At 39.5% G+C, this 21,398-nt stretch overlaps 2 protein-coding genes across 8 annotated transcripts in view; one reads left to right on the top strand and one right to left on the bottom strand.

Annotated features, from left to right (window-relative positions):
* Window positions 1-21,398, top strand: part of MAGI2 (membrane associated guanylate kinase, WW and PDZ domain containing 2) — a 699,053-nt gene that overhangs the window by 660,418 nt on the left and 17,237 nt on the right. For all 7 annotated transcript variants that reach the window (XM_052680840.1, XM_052680841.1, XM_052680839.1 and 4 more), the window contains one exon: window positions 15,587-15,725. In XM_052680840.1, the coding sequence (XP_052536800.1) occupies window positions 15,587-15,725 (139 nt within the window). The remainder of the gene's footprint in view (window positions 1-15,586; window positions 15,726-21,398) is intronic.
* PHTF2 (putative homeodomain transcription factor 2) overlaps window positions 13,407-21,398 on the bottom strand; it is a 106,877-nt gene continuing 98,885 nt past the window's right edge. Inside the window, exon 15 of the mRNA XM_052680872.1 lies at window positions 13,407-13,550. Within this exon, the coding sequence (XP_052536832.1) occupies window positions 13,422-13,550 (129 nt within the window). The 3' untranslated portion in view covers window positions 13,407-13,421. The remainder of the gene's footprint in view (window positions 13,551-21,398) is intronic.

Below are 21,398 nucleotides of genomic sequence, written 5' to 3'. Positions count from 1 at the left end.
TCATGTTTATAAACTCCCTTCAAATACTGGAAGGCAGATGATAGGAAGAGAGACAGAAATTGGAACACCCTTCTAGTTTCATCTTCAGTATCTTTTGAATTCCAGTGAATCTTGGTGCAGATGAGAGAACAGACTCACAGACTGAGGATAGCAAGTTCTGTGATTTATGGGTTTCTGCTGGCCCGGACAGAACTGTCTGTCTCCAAAAAGAACTATGGAAGAGGGAGAAGGTTTCATAAAGCTTGTTACCCCGTTTGCATTTCCAGCTAGAAGTCTTGATCTTACTTTCCCCTGGGAATGGCATGCCAGGCAGTTAGTGTTTTTATTGGAAACAAATCCACAGAGAAACTCTCCATTTTAGGACTGCAAGATCTAAAATAGTCTTTAATTGCTCTTCATGACCAACTGAGCCTTCTTCTTCAATTTTCTTCTGATTTGTTCTGGGAACCTGAAAGGTGGAAGACTACTGATTTGATGTCATACAGAGTTCATCAGTCTCAGCTGCATATTGCTTTTCCACCCAACGACCACTTTCTGACAACCTATATATATACTGCAGTACATTTTAAGGTTTGACGAGTTATTGCCTTAAAAAACAATTTTAAAACTTTCACAGTCTCAGTGCCCTACTCTTGGTCCTGGTACTTTTACATGCACTCACTTTTTTGCTTGGGCTCATATACTCTCTGTAGAAAGCAGAAGAATAAATCCTCATTTAACTTGGACTCATCCATCACAAGCCATGGGAAGGAAACATCCATCAAAGGACACAGAAGTCTGCAGTGCAAGTGTCCTCTGCAGAGGCTGGTAAACTATTCTAACCAGTGTTGGATAGTCAAAGCTGTAATTACGTAACTTCATATAGATCCATATGTCAAGTCAAAAACTATGGTTAATATTGTCAGGATTTTACTGCAAATCATGGATAAGAGATAAGAAGATTCATTGCAAAAGACTTCTGTGGAATGTACAGCTAGTACAGATTCCTCTTAATTCTATCTGTGGAGCAGAAATTAAGCTACAATTGGTAATTCTGAAGTCTACTACAGCAACTGTTTACAGAACTTGAAAAATGTGGCTTAAAATACTTTCAGTGAAACAAATGAATTTTCATAAATAGCAAGACAGCTTAGAAGTATTGAAGAAAACTTTCATTAGATATAAGGAAAATGATATAAAAGAGAAAATTATTATCAAGAACTTTGAATGTGAGATAGATTCTCTGAGACCTTCTGAGTTCTAGCCCCAGAGCAGAGCAATAATATGGCATATGCTGTAAGGAACAACAGTGGTAAATTGAATCAGTCATCAGAGTTGAGGAACATAACACTGAAGATGTGGAGCACAGTCCTTGGAGCTTTTGGAGATTCAGACTCTACCAGCAACAATTTTACAGGTCTATTTAAATGAGTCTCATGATAGATCATATTTTTCTTCATCTCACACTGAGAACAATGATCAAGCATTCCCCCTTGTCTTATCACTACCAGATCGTGTAAGAAGTCAGTCGCCCTCCTATTATAAGCTCCCCTTTAACTACTGGAAGGCCACAATGAGGTCTCCCTGGAGCCTTTTCTTCTCCAAGCTGAACAAGCCCAGCTCCCTCCACATTTTTTCATGAGAGGTGATCCAGCCCTCCGACCATATCTGTGGCCCTCCTCTGCACTCTTCTTGTGCTGGGAACCCCAGGCCTGAATGCAATACTCTACATGGAGCCTCACAAGGCTAGAGCAGAGAGGGGACAATCACCTTCCTCTCTCTGTTGGCCACCCCTCTTTTGATGCAGTCCAGGATACAGTTGGCCTTCTGAGCTGCAAGCACACACTGCCAGCTCACATTCAGGTTTTCATCCCTCAGGACCCCTAAGCCCTTATCCTCAGGACTGCTCTCAGTTCTTCTCCCAAAGCGTACTAATATACACGACTACCCCAACTGAAGTGCAACATCTTTCACTTGGTCTTGTTAAACCTCAGTAGTGCAAATTTTCAAGCCTGTCCAAGTCCCTCTGGATGGCATCTCTTCCCTCTGCTGTATCAACTGCACTAATCAGCTTGGTGTCCACAAACCGGCTGAGGGTGCCCTCAATCCTTCTATGTCATTGATAAAGAAGTTGAAGAGCACCGATCCCAAGACAGAGACCTTGGGGACGCCACAAATGGCTGACTTCCACCTGGACATAAATCCGTTGACACACACTCTGGCTGTGGCCACCAACCAACTCTTTATCCACCAACTAATCCAGCCTTCAAATCCATATCTATCCACTTTAAAGATAAGGCTGTGATGGGGACCATATCAAAGGCTTTGATGACACCCCATCGTAGAAGGCCACCACACTGGTCAGGCATTGTCTGCCCTTGGTATAGCGTTCTGGCTGTCTCAGATCACTTAGCCTCACATATGCCTTGACATATCTTCCAGGAGGATCTGCTCCATAACCTTCCTAGGCACGGGGATGAGGCTCACTGTTCTATAGTTCCCTGGGTCTTCCTTTCTCCTTTTCTTGAAAATGGGAGGGGAACCGTCAACTGCTCTCAGAAGAGTTATTACAAATACTCATCATGTTTCCAAGATGTATGAGATATGACCAACAGATCTCTTTTTGCTGTGAATGGTATCTATAGCAGCCAGCATGCTCACTGTAACCAGCCTCAAAGAGCCTGTGGCTGCAGACTGCAAGAATACAGAATATATTGCACAATTAGGCTTACTGAATGTGAAATTCGTGAAGAATGAGGACAAAATTTGCTTTTTAATACACACTGTACATCTGTGTCATTTGTCACTTCATGAGTTACATCCTTTTTTTCACTTCTACCATAACAGTCATACTTCCTATCTCTGACAGTTCTAGCTTCATTGCCTTGTCACCTCATTTTTCTCAGTCTACGTACACCAGTTAGCCCTATCTCTAACTTTCTCATATCTACCAACACAATTTTTCTCATTTTTGAGTAGATTTGTAAAACAGACTTCTAAAACACAAGCACCACAGAGCTTTATATCTGTCATGCTTTGCATTCTTTCTTTGGCTCTTTGTTTTGTTGCTTGTCTGCTGCCAGTGCTCCTCTTTATTTCATTTGTACAGACTTGGATCTAGAAATAGACACAAGGGACAAAATATTCCTGCAGTGTTTATTGTGAGCTTCCATGCTGTTGCTGCATAAGAATTTGTGAGGCTTCAGTCTGTTCTAGCTTGCCAAATGAGCAGTGTAGTGAGACTCACCCTCTAATAGTAACTAATAGGTGATGTAGGCAGGTTCATGGCATTCTGCAAACTAGCAATCTGTGTATTTCATCCTTTCCCATGATAACAGAGTTGATACCACCTTATTCAAAAAACTTCATCCAGCTGCATCTAGGATCGTTCCTAGAAAAAAGAATACAATATTCAAGAGCCAATGGCCAAAAAAGGCAAGCAGCCAAGAAGAAACCAGTTTCTTACGTAGAAGGAAACATAACTGGGGTTTCAGATCATGGAAGGCATAAGCATTTCATTTGAAATTACTGTCAAAGCCCATGTACAAATATTCAACATTATTCAAAATTGTAATTTCCTTCTTTGCAAATATCTCAAATGAAAGGTCAGGCAATTGTTTCTACTTTTTCTTTCTGAAGACATAGCCTTTGCATTGCTACTTGCAGCAAGAGGGGCAGAGTGCTCATGAAAATCATACCTTGAAGCCCTCTCTTATGCCATGGGAGATATAAGCTTAAGACCACTTAAAAAAACCTAAATGTTGGGCTTCAAAACAGTAGAGTGATAAGTGAAAGTTAGATATTGCTAGCTGCATCCCCTAGAAGAAACTAATTAGGATAAGACCAACTCTTCCAACTTCTCAGGACAATATGCAATATGTTGTCAGATATCTATCTGGACTCCATAAACTCTGTACAGCAGTGAAGTTTAACAAGGGAATGTAAATCATCTCCTCAGAGCCGGGCACTCCCATATGTGTCAAGTCATAAAGTCAGAAATAAACTTGAGGTATTGATTTCACTATTTAAATAACGAGAACTGAAATGTAGGCAAAATTTAGAGCAGCTTCAGGTAGTTATATCCCAGCAGTGTTTGGGAAGGCTTTTATATAACAAGCAAAGCAGAAGTCTTTTTCTTCCATGTTCATCATAGAATTTTCTCATTTTGGCTTTCTTTTTTGCCTCTTGCTTGGTGTTCATCTAGTTGCTTTACAGCAGACCTTGATTTATAGGTTTTTAAAGATGAAAGTCATCTGTTTCCACCAGTGTAGTTATCTTTCTGTCTCTAAGGCTTAAATTTAACTCAGCTTCCATAGATGCATGTCCTTGTGCAATGTATCACCATTTTATATTAAAAGCATCTTCAGCAGCTAGTGTCTGACATCTCTAAGAAAAAATCCAAGCTGAAATGGAAGGGCTGCCACATGTTCTGTTTTGTGAGATTCCTGATCCACTGCCAAACGTTATACCAGAAATACTCTCTAGCAATCACATGCAGTACCTGTAGCTTCAGACAGGTGAACAAGAGGTGCTACCTCTTAATCCTTGTGATTTTATTTTCCACTCATTTTGCTTTGTTCATTCGGACCCTCCAGAAAACGTTTTTGTAGGATTATCTCAGCTTTTTGGAGCTTTCTATAGCTCCAAACGCAAGAGGTAAATGTGAAATAATACCACAGAAAAAGCTCAGAAGGAAGAACGAAAGATTTCTTTATGGTAAGGAGAAATCTGTAAGAGGACGTTGCTGTGCAGACCCCACAGTTTGCACTGGCTCCTCACTCGTGTGAACCCTCACCAAGATTTTTTATTAAAGACAAATGTAGTGTCTGTTTAAGCTGCTCCATTAGTCCCACATCAGAGGGCTGTTTGCTAAGGTCTCCTTGGGATTTGCAGAGGTTGCTGTCCATAAGTATGGTGAGCAAGAAGCTCAATTCAGCTTGGCAGTGATTAAAGAAAAAGTATTAAAAATACAAGTGGTTTTCACACAGTAGAAATAATGGATGACAGTGACATCTCCTTATCCAGTCAAGAAATTTACAGCAAAGAAACTGGTAGAAGGAAAGAGAAAAGGCTTGATCAGTCATTATCTGCTTACAAACATTTAGTGCAATCACAGTAATAAAAAAAAACAAAAAAAAAACAAAAAAAAACATAGTAGTAAAAAAAATAAACCAAGGATTAACCAGTGTAACAGTTAATATTTGCCACAGCAAACTTTGTAGTCCTATTCAGGATCAGAAAGAATACTGAAGTCTTTGAAATACAGAGAGGGCTGTCAGAAATTACACTGAAAAGTCATTAATAATTAGATGCTTAGATATTTAAAAAATGGATGTTATGCACACACCTAAGGGACAAAGGAATGCCCCTGGAGCATACAGTGCTCCACCAGCTTGTTTGACTAGGGTCTTGTGCACATATCTAACAGACAAGTGCCTCCAGTGTGATTCATGTCACTTAAGTAGCCAATCTTTCCTACATAACTAGCACTTACCCTTAAATCCTGCGGCTTACCTGTCTTACTTTATGCTATAATATAAATCTTACCTTCATAGTAAGCGTTCAGTGAATGTCAACACTGTCATTACAGTAGAACATAAAGAGAAAGATTCTTTGTCCCATCCACTTATTCTGTGATTTGTGATCCATCTGAACAGTACAGTAAGATGTTTAGCTATGTTTTCCCACTGAACTGCACAGACCCTTGGGGTAATCTCATTCATGTGCCAATTCCCTACTACATAAATCACTGTCCATCCTCACTTGTAGCAAGAGTGGGTGTGATTGATCTGAACTCTGGGAATTCAACTGGGATATTTGAGCACTTGAGCTGTACATAAGTCAGACTGTGATGAGCAGAGCTGGGTACTGGGTTAATGTGAGTGGTGAGACTCAAGGAATTTATTGGCGTGTAGATATTAAGCTGATCAGCATTCTTGTGTCTGCAACAAAGAAATGCAAAATAATGTCCTACAGGATGCTGAATATATCTTGACAGAGTAAAACCTTAATAATCAGGGCTGGATTAACTGTATGTGAACTATTATTCAGCATTTCTCAAAAAAGCTGAATGTTGTATTTTTTTAAATTTATTTGGAGAAAGACAAGGTGAAAGAACATTCCTATCACATGTAATTAAAATCGTTCTCTTAAAAATGTACTCTGTTGGGCACAAAGCATCTTTCTAACTCTATGTCTAATAGCAAAGTCCTTCAAAGGAACAAGATAATAATCTTGCTGAAAATGGCTTAGCATTAATTTTTATGAATAAGATACTTATTTGGAAGGCAGACACCATATTTAATTCTGTATTTTATAGAAGCTTTATAAATCTTTCGAGGTCTAAAAATGAATCAGCTCTAAGTTCAAAAATCCAGTGTCTGGAATTTTCAAAAAAAATGAAAATAGACTGAATTGTGTTGCTCTGACACCTGAAACATTTTGCCCCGTCACAGACATGACAAAGGCAGCCTCTCTTCTGTGTTTTCCAAACTACCACAAGCCAGAACTGGAAGAGTTCACATATGAAGGTGAAAGAATATGAATATTAGACCTATTCCTACATCCCACCCAGCCTAGTATAATCACTCCAGAAAGGATGAGTAGATAATGCTTACCTTAGCAAAGGATTGTAGAACAAATATCGAATGATTGCTCACTGGGTAAAACAGCGAAGCCCCTGGCAGTCAGCATTGTACAGATTTGTTATGCTGGAATTTTCATTTTTAGTATTCAGAATTACTTCTATCCATTTATTTGAATATGGCTGTGCTTTGACATTATTGATATACTCTATCAAGAGTTTCCAAAGATCAATGTTTGTATTGTTTAAAAAAACTTTTTTTTTTTTTTAATTACAGCTACAACAGTAATATTATAATTTCTTCCTCATCTTCATATCTCTTATTCTACTGACCAACGTCACACCCATCTTTTCTTTTGTTTGGGTTTAGCAGTCTGTTTCATCTTTCTCATAAAGGAGCTCTTCTTTACTGCTGACCATCCTCACTGGCCTCTGAACCATTTCTGGATCTATCACATTCTTTTGAAGGTGAAAGTGCCGGAGCAATCTGCAGTTTTCAAGATTCTGTTGCTCTTAAATGAAATAACAGTTTCTAATTTAATCTCTATTCTTTCCCTAGTGGTTAACATTCTGTTTGCTTTTTTGATTGAGCTGACATCTCATAGAACTAATCACAAGGATGTAAGATCTGTCTCTTCAGGAGTAATGGTTAATTTGGAGTGACTGTGTGTGTAATTTTCCACACGTGCTGCATGGTATTGTGTTGCCTGCAAATCTTGTCATTCAATCTTCAGCCTTTTCAGCATGCCATTTACAAATACACTGAACAGAATAATCACTATGGTAAAGTCTTTTGATTGTGAAAATTGACCACTTATTTCCAGCTTTTTTCCCTTTGAATTTAATCTCTTACCTAACAGACCCTATTCTTTCTCCTTCCACAGCAGAGCCTTTACTGAAGGCTCTTACTATTAAAAGCTTTCTGAAAATGTCAGTATACTAACCAGATCACATTTATCTATATAGTCATTGTCGACTTCATTGACCAGCAATAGTTCCATGAGGAACAGCTTCCCTCTACAAAAGCTACACTGATCCTTCTCTAGTATATCATAATTATCCATGTGCCAGCTATTCCTCACCCTCCTTATTGCTTCCGTCCGTCTGCTGGAATGAGCAGGAGACTCAGTTGGTTGCTTTCCAAGACAGGTGTCACACTTGCCACTTCCCATTCCTCTGCTACTAGGCCATTTTCTGATCTAGACAGCAGATTACATCGCATAGTTCAGCAGTTTCATATCCAAATTCCTTTAGAATTGAGGATGAGTGCCATCTACATCTGGTGGTTTCTTCCTATTTTCTTTATCAATTTGTTCTGCAGACTTTCCCACTGATATTGCTGTTGGAATCATTCTCAGGCTGACCTCTGTTGAGCCCTTTGCACAAGTTTGGCTGCTTTTTTATCTTGGAACCTTTCTTTATCTTTTGAGATTTTGATTCCCTGGTCCTTTGAAAGTATATTCTTAATTCTTGTTTTAGCACTTTCCTTGTTAGAGTTCTTTTTTTTTTTTTTTTTTCTGTTTTCCTGTTTGAATGCAACTTTGGATGAAGTATTCCCCATGAACACTTATGCTTAGGATTCTGCAGAAGATCTTTAAAATCTGTTTGTCAAATCTTGAGTTTGCTTTGCATTTCCCTAATGGGAATGGAACTATCTGAATCCATCAGGGAGATAGCAGAATTTTTTTTCTTCCTTTTTAACAGACTCGACTGGTTCCCATCCATGATTGCAGTGGTGAAATAGCCATTAACATTACATTATTCTACACTGAGTCATTCTAGCTCTGTTTAAAAATGTAATGTTACACACAAGTAAGGTAATGAATTTTCCTTTTTTGACATCTTTAATGCACATACATGAGTTATTTTGCAGCAGTGCTGCAGAAGGCATCAAGTCTACCATAGAACTGTAAGTCTCCTTTGCTGTCCTGTTAGCAACCACTGCAAACCTCATTTTCCCTTGTGCACTCCTCACTGTACACAGACATGTAGTCGTACACATTTTTCAGTTTCCAAGCTTTCTTTTTGCAGTAACAGCTCTCATGTTTTCCCCTCTCTCAGAAGAAGGGGAAAAGGCATCTTCTCCGCTGTTTCCCCGCTTAAACAGCTGGTTGACCACCAAAGAGAAGAAACTATCACTTGACACCCTTATTGGAGTTCGCTTCAAGTGAGGCACGGAACACATCATTGTAATTCCTCCAAAGCAAAATATATTTCTCTTACCAAGAAGTCCAAGGTTTTGTATCAACAGTACACACAAGGAAGCCCAAATCTGGAAATACACCATGGGATTTCCAGGCACAACAAATTCTCTGAGGAAATTTGCAGAGCAGATATCCAGCGTGTGCCTACATTGAGGCAATGATATTAGGGCTCAACATCACCTGGCAATTGACCAAGATAGATATTCTGGAGTTGCTATTCTGTTCATTTTCCAAGAACAGACAATCTCTCGGCCCTTTGGACTCATCAACAATAACAACAGCAACAAATAATATGCAAAATCCAAGCTTCAGTTATAAAAATGGAATGCCCATATAAAAAGGAATTAAGTGTAATTAGTCTCTTTCCTGAGGTTTAATTAGAAAACTCATTAATAAAATGACAGATAGCAATGCCCTCTGCACAAATCATTTGAGACTGCTTTTTTTTTTTCATTAGATTTCCTCATTTAACAGAGTATGAAAATATGCATCCACAATTAATTTCATTTTGTGCAACAGGGAACTGTACACCTGCTTAGAGATGTGCTAGCAGAGGCAAATGTACACAGGGCTATCACAAACAGTTTAGAAACAGCTGAACAAGGAAAAGCTTCTTAATTACAGTAAAACTATATATATTTCTTTCTAATTTTGCCTGCTTCCAAAATTCTGTTTGTATATGCTGATTGGCTTTTTTTAACAACATAGTTAATAATAATTATAAAATATGGCCAGAGCAAAGATTCTGCAGCAAAGCTCACATGTATTGGCGACTCTTTATTCTAATGATTCAGAGAAGCTTTACAATTTTCTTTCTAATTAACCTATCAATAGTGATGTCGCTTAAACACTCCATAGGAATATTATCTTCTCATTATTGCCAGAAAACATGGTGCCCAATTTTATACCTCAGTTGTTCTTATGCATGGATGCATAGTCTGAATTAACTCGAACTGAAGCAGATTTTATTAAGATACATTTCCCATACACACAAACTACTTTCTTATTTACGTTTAAGTCATTAATATTCAATTTTAAAAGCATTAAGCAGAGGGCAGCTTTCTGTGTTTGAACACTGTAAGAATATGAGATGAACATTGTCTTCATCAAATGCCATCAGATCAAGAGAAGCACTGATGAATTTGGGTAAGCGTTTATACAAAATGCATATTCTGCCAGGGTCACATTTGGTAGGAAAAAAGAAACACAATGGGAAATCAATTTGTATAAAATTGCCAGATTCATAGCTGGAACGAGCATATTTCTTGAGAATAAATACAGATGGCAACAGTTGTGCAAGCTTCCCAGGCCACCTTGCCAATGCACTTCAGCCTTTAGCTGGTGGCTATGCCTGATTGCTAAGGCTTTGTTGTCTCTGCTGAAGACTGCCAGGAAGGTTACAAATCAGGGCTGCTTCAATTTCCAGGGGGTGTCATGATGCAAGGCCTGCTACTGAGAACAGGAAGAGGTCCACTGACTGGTTTGCATGACTGGCATCCCAATCACTGATGGCTAGCAATGAGTTGTATTCATTATAGCTCTGCATACTGACTCTGTGTAATGACATCTTCTAGTTAGCATTTATTCTAAAGAGTCAAAGACAGTCTAAAGCTTTATGAGATTAAAATATTGGGCTTCATGGGCAGCACTCTCAAACCATTCCTGTGCTGTTAGTGTGTTTGAAATGTAATGATTAGGATGCACGCATCCTTAAACAGTCATGCAAAAATTACACCTGAATTGTGTGGGAGCTGGAAGGTGATTTTGCAGGCTTGGAGAATTTTTGTTGTTGTTAATTTCTTAAGAAAAATGAAATCCGTAAGTTGAAAATGACAAACTGAACACCTTGCAAAATGATAATGCTGCTACATTGAAGCTTATCTTTTAGAACATTTGCATGTCTCGTGTTAAAAGCTTTATATCTCTACAGAAAGCATTGTGTTGAAATTCCTCTTAAAAATAATGGTCTGATATTCGAATGTGCCACATTCAATGAAAGGAGCTAATGTCAAAAGGTCATACCCAATAAACAATTCAGACACTCCAACCATGATGATACAACTCCTGTTAGATGGATGGTGTCCTATTAAATGCAGAAGGAAATTTAAGTAAGTCAGATGGATATCCAAATAATCCTCAAGGAAAGCATAAAAGGTAATAAGGTAACAGAAATACATTAAAATAAATACGAAGAGAAGGAAAGTATCGCTGAGAATGTGTAAAAACTTGAAGTACTCAGTGTTTTCTTCCTATCAATCTTCATCAAAATATTCAGAGAGATCACCTTTTCAATGGTACACTTTTCAACAAAAGAAATAAGTAGAGATAAGAGTAAAGAAAAAAATGCTTAAAGAATTTTGAAATTAAAGTCAGTTGAACTTGCTGATGTTTGTGTATGCTCAATGACTTAAAGAAAAAAATTTCTACACTATTTGTGATTGGTTCTCCAAGAACTTATGGAAAACAAGGAAGTTAGTGTCAGACTCAAGAAAGGAAAACATGTCCTCTACATCTAAATAGAATAGCAAAGTTCCTTTCAGTTTCATTTTCAGAAATAATCTGTGACAAGTTATCAAAAAGTTGAAAAAGAATGTGAACAAAAATTGCAAAAAATAAACCTTGTCAGATCAGTCTGATTTTCATTTCTAATTTTTATTTCTTTGTGTAAAAATGGGAAGAAGAAGGTATGAGGCATCTTCTTTTCACGTCAGCACTCCCTTATAGGAAATTCGTAGAAATGGGATGGAAAAATGGCATCTAGGTGGAGTCGCTGTCAGGCAGTTACTGAAAATAATCACTCTCAAAGGATACCCTGAGTGGTTTGCTCCTGAATTACAAGTGTACTTCTGAGGGGTCTGTAACAAAATAAGCTCAATTCAACAAATTAATTAATAACTGGAGACTTATTGCTAAATAGCAAAATTCATTGATGCCAAAAGGTCCTTAGTCAAAGAGAGCTTAAGAAGACTTTGAGTTAGATTTCAGAATGAACTTTTTGTACTGAAGTAGTCAGTCTGAAACGCGCTGTGCTTCTGTTAGGGCTAAGAAATCAGATGCACTTTTAAAATAGGGAATAAGACTGTAGAGGATAAATTTGGAATCTAAGCCAACTATGAGTCACAAATCTGATGTGCTACAAAAATGCAAAAATCTCATTATTAACCAGAATGCTTCTCCCACATGGGAAGAATTTTATCATTTTGATCAGTTCTGCCTACCCCCAGCTTAGTAGTAACTCCAGTCTGGGGATTATGTATGAACTTGGAAGTACCCAAAGGAGAATTACCTTAAAAAGATCATGTGTGGCATGGGGATAAAACTGTGGGAGCCAGCTTTTGATCCTGAAAGGAGAGCAATGAGGGTTCACTGTGAGACAGGCTTTCTAGACCTGCTCACCCTCATCTTAGCCTTACCTCTGTCCTCACCTTGGTATATCCAAGCTCCTCTTCAATAATCACTGCATCTTGGAAAGGCAGAAATATCCCCAGAACAATATTTTATGTCTGTTTCTCTTCCAAATGAGTGATCTACACCAACAGCATCTGTAAAGCATCATGAGAGAAAGATTTGTTTTATGACAAGCTTTTTGCTTTCTGAGCAGAGTAGAGGAGAAAGCACTTCTGAATGCCTGGACTGAGAGAAAGTACGTGGCATGAAGGCCTTGTACCAAACATCAGAGAATCCATACGGGCAGGGGGAAGAAAGGAGAGGTTATAAATGTTAGCTTCAGAAAAAAGTAAGAATAGGAATTGGTACCTTATTAGATGCACAGGAAACTAGTTCTCAATCAAGATTTTCTTTTTGCCTGAATTCCCCAGATATGAGGAAGTCTAATTGAAGCTCTTCCCAGGGCAAGGCTGTTCATAGCATTTCTCTTCTGTGTTGTTTTTCTTATCTAATTCGAGCTGGACCTGTGCTGCACAGCTGCCGTAATTCAGTTACACATCAGTCAGCCACAAGACACAAATGCAGGGAAAACAATTAACCCTCTGCTCCTGCCTCTATTTATTTTTCCTCTGGTCTCAATCCTTGTAATGGAAATTTCAGAGTACCCAATTTTTGTGAACTTGTTTCTTTACTATCCTTCACTCACATACCAAAGATGCTAGGCTTTTTTTTTTCTTTAAGCTTTCCAAGGTTGTTTGTGCATATGATTTTGTATTAAAAAGAGGGACTATCAGATCAGATACTCTCTACCTCCATAAAAAGCAACCTGCTAAAATACAGAAAAGGTTACACCGATACAAAGTAGTTCCTGTACGTTGACCAATGAGAACAGAAGAAAGGCAAACAGCAAGGGAAAATGTGGCATTAACATAACCTTTTTACATATTAAACTGTATTAAAATTTCTTTCCGTCTTTCTGCTCTGGGGTGCAGGACTGTGTGTGCTCTGAACAACATTCACTGTTTCTCATTTTGAAGGCTATTTATCAAGGAGTGATGAAAACAACTCCTTCGTTTGATCTAATCTGGCACTTCTTTTCTCAAAACACGCTAACAAGATCATTCTAAATACCTTCTGCAAAATGTGGTATATCCAGGCAGCACGGCACAAAAAAAGAACTGTTTTCAAACCTTTGGAAAGTGCGGCCTGACTTTCACAGGATTTCTAAGAGGATTTTGTTGTTTCATGGCATTTGGAAGCAGGCTCTCTCAAACTGGTGGCATTTTGTCTGCATTTGTCTTTCCTTGTGGGGAGAGTGCTATAAATCTATGTTTAATCTTCGTGTGATGTAAGTGGTAAGAGGGATTTTCTGGTCTTGCTCTGAGCATGTGAAGCAGCTACATCCAACTGGCCCTGCAAAAGTCAGGGTGACACCGGAAACCTTCACGGCCAACCACTGCGTGATCCCAGGAGCACATCTGCTTGTGTCACTGCTGGATGTCAGCAGAAGTATCTAAAAATCCATACTGTGTGCTACATCCATTACTCCTAGCAGAGAAAATCATCTAAGAAATAAATTTGCACTGCAAAAAATACAGCCTTTTGGCATCAAATAATCCTGAATTTTTCCTCCACTGCTCAATCTGCAGCAAATTCCAAACATAATAGCAAGGCTCTGAGGTTTTATTTGAATCAATGACTTTTTAGTTAAATAAAGTACTGGAAGAGATTGCATTGCGGTACTCTGGAAGAGTTCTTAAAATAGACTGCAACTCCTATTGACAAGGTATGAATTCCTATTGAGAAACACTGGCACAGTGCTTTTAGTAGCATTCTTTCTGCCTCTGAACAGAAGTAGGGACTAGACGACTTCTTGACATCCCTTCCAGTTTTCTTTGATGCAAGCAGTCTTGTTGACATTTCATATTATGCAAGTTTATTTGGTAAATAGTGTACTGCAGACTCAAGAAGGAAAGAAAGCCTCTGGAGGATTACACTTTCAGTTGACAGAAATACAATAGCAGCAAAGAAAGCATACAAAACAGAAAGCATTCCAGTGTCCAAGGCCAGCAAAGAGCTGGTTTTGTCAACAGAAGCTTGTAAGAGGAAAAGGAAGTGTTCATCATCCAGAGATCTGTACAGTCTCTTTAAAACCCTCTCTTGGATGTACGCAGCATTGTAATTTCAGTGTGTTGGGTGTGCACAGCTCCCCACAGTGAGGAATACACAGATGCAGACCGAGGCAGGTGTGACCCCCCTGAGCAGCTGTTCTCTCATAGCACTGATAAACGAGTTTGCTGAGCCCACCCAGCTCAGTCCCTCATGCAGCTCTCGGCAGCCCAGCTCCTGGACTCGCACCTCTACCGACACCAGGATCTCCATCCAGGTGTTCCTTCTAACAGCACATCTGCAATGCAGCTGCAAAACCTCACCTCTGGAGGCTGCAGTGCTGCTCATACGGGGCTGTCACCTTGCCATGCTGCTCACTGGACCATCCCACAGAGTTAGTGTGTGGACGTGGTACTGCACCAAGCTCCAATAGAACTACTACCTGCTCTTTGTGCTACCTGTCATGCTGACCATGCAAAGTGAGCACTCTGATGCTCAGTGCAGAGGTTTCCTGCACCCAAAGCTGGTTTCTCTGTGAGTGAAGGGCACAACCAGAACAAGGCAAGATCCAAGGGAGTTCAAGGAGGGAGACAGACAGCAGTGCCCTGCTTTGTAGCTAGAGAGATAGAGGCAGAAAAGTACTAAGGAGGCTGAATGACTGCAAAGCATCCAGGAAAGCGGCAACAGAAATCTGTAATCAGAGGTGTGGGGATTGATGATCTGAGCGGACACCCCAGTGTGAAAACCACCTGTGGGTCACCAGTGCAAATCACACTCCCTGAGAATCCAGCACACGTGCTTGATCTTGGTAGCGGCTGCTGCAGCAACTTGCCTTTCCTTCTTTAGTCTGCAACACTAAATTTGGTGTGAAATCTTGCTGCCAAGGTTTGGATAGTCCAGTGGTAGATCTCAGCATTTGTACTCTGATGCTTTCTTTTCTCTGTGAAAACAGTCAGTTCCATGCAGCAGTGTTCTCAGGCTGGTACAACACCACAAGGTGAACTGTAGCATGGTAACATGCTTCCAGTGGTTCCAACATATCAAGCAGTTCACAAAACCTCTTTCGTATAGAAGGCACAAGACAGGTTACAAACACTTTGCTCTGATTTCAGCTGCAGAGGAGCAGCATTCGATACATCCCATTCAGAATCCATCTTGGAGGTTATTTAATCTGCCAGTGATATCCTTCAGACAGACAGGAACAAATTTGCCTTGATGTGTCTGTCTGTCATTCAAGTAACCTGTGATGCATTGAATATGTCTCTTCCTGAAACGCTCATTTTCCTGCAATTCTGTCTCACTCAATGTTCTTCTTACCTGACAGGTAGGGGATCAAATAATTGAAATCAATGGAGAAAGCACAAGGGACATGACACATGCCAGAGCAATAGAGCTAATCAAGTCTGGTGGCAGGAGAGTGCGCCTGTTGTTGAAACGTGGAACAGGACAGGTCCCTGAATATGGTGGGTTTTCATCTTTATGATTTTCTGTGTGCATGAACCTATATAAGTTAATTATACTGCTTTGGTGTTAAGTAGCAGTTGTGAATGAATATATTGTCGTGTGCTAAGATATATTAAGTATGGACTTAAATGCTTACCTGAGTACAGATGGACTTGTTCACATTTAAGTGCTTTCTTGGCTCAAGGCCGCACACAGATGTATGTACATCACTGTCCTCTGCTGCCCTCCCAACACTGGCAATGGCTTAGAAGATGTGCATTGGAGGAAGCACTTTGAACTCTTTAGAGGATATCTCTGAGTGTGCTGGGAGTTGCTGATTTGCCTGTAAGCTGTCCTTTCCTCTATTGGTACCTCTCTGCACATTTTCAATCACAGCAGACAGTCTTGTTGCCACATCATTTAGAGGCTCAGATTTAAACTCCAAGCATTAAAAAGAATGTACTTTGACAACCCTACCCTCTGTATTATCTCTGACAGTATACACAGACAATCAAGTAGAAGCCATGTCTGAATAGAAAAGGAAACTGCTGACTGTGATGAGAAAGCAAGATTCATTCTTCTCACGTTTCATTTCTGAGACTTTTTCAAATATTCCAAAGTGCAAGCCATTTAGGCACTATAGAAACCTTATTTCATTGCTGAAGTGACAAGAAATAAAAATAAGTTATCCAAAGGTAATTCAAAGACAAAAAGCACTTTTTTAAAAATTGAAATCAGGTCTTAAAGAACAGCATGACCATGTAATATATTTACATAAGTTCTATGACGTATGCAGCTGGGCCTTAAATATCATAGAAAAAAATTTTTTAAATAAATGTTCCTTTACATCTTTATGCTAGTTCTTCCAAAAGTCCCTTAATTTTTTTCTAATATTCTGTTTGAAGTTCCAGAATCATTTCCCATTAGAATCAGTAATTGCAGTAGCATATGAAAATGCAAAGTAATACTTAGGTTTAAATGTAGGTTCAGGTCAGCCTTTGTTATCAACAAAAGCTCATTACCTCAGTTGGAGGCATTAAAGTCAGTTCCACTGAAAGCCAGTGCTTTGCCAGCTCTCAGTCTATGGTAATTGCTCTATTTTCCTCTCTGAACGAGAGCCAATCCTATGGCTCAGGCAACACTTGGGATAGCGCTGGTTGCATTTTTACCAGCTTTCAAGAGGTTCTGGGTCAGAACCTGCTCACGTGGTGATAAAGTTGGTCGGTTGCATATTTTGTGAGTGGGAACAAAGCCAAAATGGCTGTCAGTGATTATGGGAAATTGGTACGAAGATCATTAATAACAATTTTAGCCAACCCCTCCAGGAAGACCTCCAACAGAGATTCAGATCACCTCCAAAACCTTTTTGTAGAGAGAAGTGCATCACTTTTAATGAAAGAATAAATAAGAGTCCGCTACTGACTTAGCAATAATAATCCTTCTGAACATGACAGAGTCATGTTCCAGCCATTCTCAGGTTCCTTGGAAAATGATTTAATTTTCTGGGGGTCATGGGATGCTACTGAGACCAAAGAATCCGTGCCAGATTTGATTATAGTTTGGAGTCCTTCTGCCTTTCTTAAGTTCCACCTTCTGGATGGCACTTAAACCTAGGCTTGTGGGAGATCTAAAATGTTCATGCAGTCTTATAAATCTGTACCTTACTACAAAGTCATAAGAAAATATAAATAAATGTGGGGAAAAAAATATTCAGTGTATATCGTATTGTTCTGGGAAAACAAATCCTCCAACAGATGTAAACGAGCATGAACTTTCCTCTCCTCAAAAGTACCTGTTTGGGAAATATGGATAAACCACTACAGATCTGGGTGCAGTTTGTAGTAATAACGGGACAAAAATTAGATGAATTCACATGTAAGTTTAAAGTATTGCTCACCATATGGAATGGCTTAGAGGAAAGGCGATGTAAAAATGCAGATTATTGTGATATATGCTCTAAGGAACTATTGGCACTAAGGCATGTGTTTAATGTTGGAACTTTGTAGGTCATGTTGACAATTGTACTTGATGATCTTAAAAATCTTTTCCAACCCAAATGATTCTATGATTCCATAGAAGTTGCTATCAGGAATTGTTGTTTAATGAGAGAGTTAATCATAATCAGCTGCATCACTGTTCCACATGGGAGAGCTAAGCAGCAGTGCTAGAAATCCATGTTTACCTACTGCACGGAAACAGCAGTGAAAGTGTTCAAAAATTACTTTGTAATGTACACATAGCCTACAGAAAGCATCAGAGCAGAGTAGTATCTGCATGTCTGCAGTTCTTAATGTGAACATGACACTGGCAGAGAAAACACAGTGTTCAGTCTGCAGGTGAAATGGAAACAAAATAAGCAGCTGCTTTTGAAAAGATCTGATATTTCAGTCCTCCCTAAGTCCTTTCCAAAGCAATAAAAAGTGTTATATGAATAAACAGAAAGAGCACATAAAAATCAACAGCAACTTTTTTGAAAGTTACAAACAAATAGAAACATGATGAACACCAAAGGGCGCTTCTCAAGGACAGGATTTCAAGGATAAAACAGCATGCTGCAAAGAGTGTTTATCAGAGTGCTGATGACAGAAACCTCCAGAAAATAATTTTCCAAATTAAGGAAAACTGGGCACAAATAAGATTGTGACAAGTAAGCACAAGGACAAAGTGGACCTGAAGACATCCAAGTATTTCAAACACAGCAGTTATTTCTTCTTCCCTCCAGAATTGCTCTGTTGAGCAGACTAATTGGAGCTTTTTTTTTACTGAAAGAATCACTCTTCTGTTGTTCTTAGCAAGTACATGTCAGAAATCTCTTTTATCACCGTCAGTGTCCAGCTCTGCAGCCCCTCAGATGGAAATAGGACTTGGCTGAGCATCAAAATGCAAGGCTGAAGGGTTGACTGGATTGCAGCACTGGTGTGGCACAGATGTCTGGAGAGGAATAGAAACAAAGGAGAAGCATATCAGGATGCTTTCTTGGCTCTTCTCTCTCAGTCTCTGACAAGTGAAAGGTCAGGGCTTCCTAAATCAGCTGTAGGCAGGCTGCATTTCAAGCCCTTTCCAAGAGCAGTGGCTTTCAGACCCATGGTGCTAAGAAAGAAGGTTGTCTAGGATAGCTGAAACTAACTAGCTAAAAAATGCCATGTTATTGTCTTCCAGTCTTTAACTTTGTATTTTCTTAGAGCAACGTAATCAATTCTTTTTAAATTTCAGAGCCATTGTTCTGTTAGCACAAAATATGACAGCATGAATTTAAGTATAAGAATTATCAGTGGGAGAATGCTGTTGTGATTGGCATCAGTGAAAGCAGTGTTAAGAAAAAGCCAACACTGATAAGAAAGCGATCTGTGAAAGAGAAAAATGTAATCTGAAAAGCAGAAAGATTTCAGCAAAGAAATGAAGAGCACTCCTGAGAGAGTGTAAATCCGAATGAGACATGTCTGTTTGTGCCACCTGGAAATCCGTGCTTGTAAGTGCATCCCAGGAAACTCTGGCTGAGCTGAGGCACTGCATAAACCTAGGGAAAGGAATAAAGTGTGCTATAAAAGCACCATTTGCTTCAAAGCCAACTGCGAATTCTGCAAATTCCAGACATCCCAGAGTACTTCAGAGAGAGGAGGTCCCACATAGCCAGAAATCCTGTGCTAGTGTCTTCTATCACAAGATACGTGAAGGAGTAGAGATATGATAAATGCTCTGAAAGAGAAGCTGATTCACAGCAGAGTACACCAAAAGAAGATTAGAAAATGGATATTTTATCACCCACAATTGCTGAACATGTTTGCTGAGGATAAGGATAGCCAAAGGAACTGGACTTCCAAAGAAGGTGAATTGCCACAGCTCATCCAAACCCAAAGAACAGCAGCATCATGTTTCATGGGAAATAGTTTGCCAGACTCAATCTCCAAAGAATCAAGACCACAGTGAGAAATCATATTATAGTGCAAGTGCTGCTGGGGATCCCAATCCTCAGTGCCCAGGGATTGTTGCAGGAAATGCCAGGTTTCATACCCATCAAGATACACAACATTCACAAGCCAATGCTGGCACTGTGCACTTCTCAGCCCAGCAATAAATACAACTTGTTTAAAGCAGCAGGCCAAAATATTTCTCAAAATGTCTGCTTAATTCCCAATTTATGCATCCGTCAAAGTTATTGGCTTCAGCAGGAGCTGCTGCTTACTCACACTGTGGTTGTCTTATTGCAAGCACTTGTATTTTTCCGGCCTTATCCCTATCTATAACACCATCAGAAACACATCTATGTTGCACAGCTGAGCATTGGGATGAAGAGGCATCCCTAAAGGCAAAACGAGGGAAAATTGTTCACAACATCCAAAAATAATAACATTCAAGTGTAAATAAAACTAACAAATCACAGCCTCTCCATCCAACAATGAGCTCTGAAAGAGGCAGGCTAATTCTAATGACAGTTCTGCCCCAGGAAGCTACAGCTTTCTTCAGCAACAACCAGAATTATTCTAAATATCAGTGGAAGAAGATCCCTAGGAAAACCTGTGGTGTTTTACTCTAAGTCTCGGCAGTGCTGGCAACTTGCTTCTTCTGGCTTACTGCTGCTAGCATTTCCTTTCATTGCATAAATCTACATTAGAATATGTAAGCAATTATAAGAAGTGCTTGAAAGTAACCTATTTTACAATAAAAAAACTGCAATCTAGGCTAAAAGGTGGAGGAGGCTGAGGCGTGATTGACCTCTGAATGGCGATTTGTGGGTGGACTGTATCCCAGCAGCAAGGCACAACATCCACCCCCAGCTTGCTTCCCTGCTGGTGCCAAAAAATAGAAATACTGAATTTCACCCACGAGAAACATTTTAACGAAAGACAAGGAACCAAGGCTTTCACAGCAGGACTTCACTTTCTATCAAGTTTCTATCAATTTTTGTCATTTTTCATTTAGTTCAAGTTGTTTAGCCTGCAGAAAGTTGGAAGTTTAAGGCACTCCAGTCCATTCACATCAATGTTTATGAAAAATGTCCCCTTTCCCTTCTTTGGAAATCTGGGTCCAGCCTTGCATGTACTTTGCTGGGACGATCAGTATCAGTGAGGTCCGGCACACAAGGGCTCTGTGTATCATAGTTGGCTGTCATTTCAGAGAATCTTAGAATATCCAGAATTGGAAAAGATCCATAAGGATCGTCGGGTTCCAACTTGATGGCTGTGTACAATGGCTTTTCTTTACCTTTCTCTGTGCATTTTCACGATGGGTGGCTTCACATGAGGCTTCATGTACAGAATCCACTCTATGGACCATCATAGAATCATAGAATGGTTTGGGTTTGAAAGGACCTTTAAGATCATGTAGTTCCAAACCCTTGCTATAGACACAGACACCTCCCTCTAAACCAGGTTGCTCACAGCCCCATCCAGCCTGGCCTTGAGTACTTTCAGGGAGGGAGCATCCACAGCCTCACTGGGCAACCTGTTCCAGTGTCTCACCACCCTCACAGTAAGAAATTTCTTCCTAATATCTAGTCTAAATCTGCTCTCTTCCAGTTTAAAGCCATTTCATCTTGTCCTGTTGCTACATGCCCTTATAAGAAGTCCTTCCTTAAGGTTTATGACGTGATTTTTCATAGTAGGGTTTAGATTAATTTTTAGTTATTTAAGGAAGAGTTGTGCACATGACAACTAAAGCTTCAGTATACATAAAGTCATTGCTGGCTAATAGAT

The sequence above is a fragment of the Tympanuchus pallidicinctus genome, unplaced genomic scaffold, assembly GCF_026119805.1.
Source record: "Tympanuchus pallidicinctus isolate F22 unplaced genomic scaffold, pur_lepc_1.0 scaffold19, whole genome shotgun sequence".
Lineage (NCBI taxonomy): Eukaryota > Metazoa > Chordata > Aves > Galliformes > Phasianidae > Tympanuchus > Tympanuchus pallidicinctus.
The sequence above is the reverse complement of the archived record's forward strand: the minus strand, read 5'-3'. Positions and strand labels throughout refer to the sequence as shown.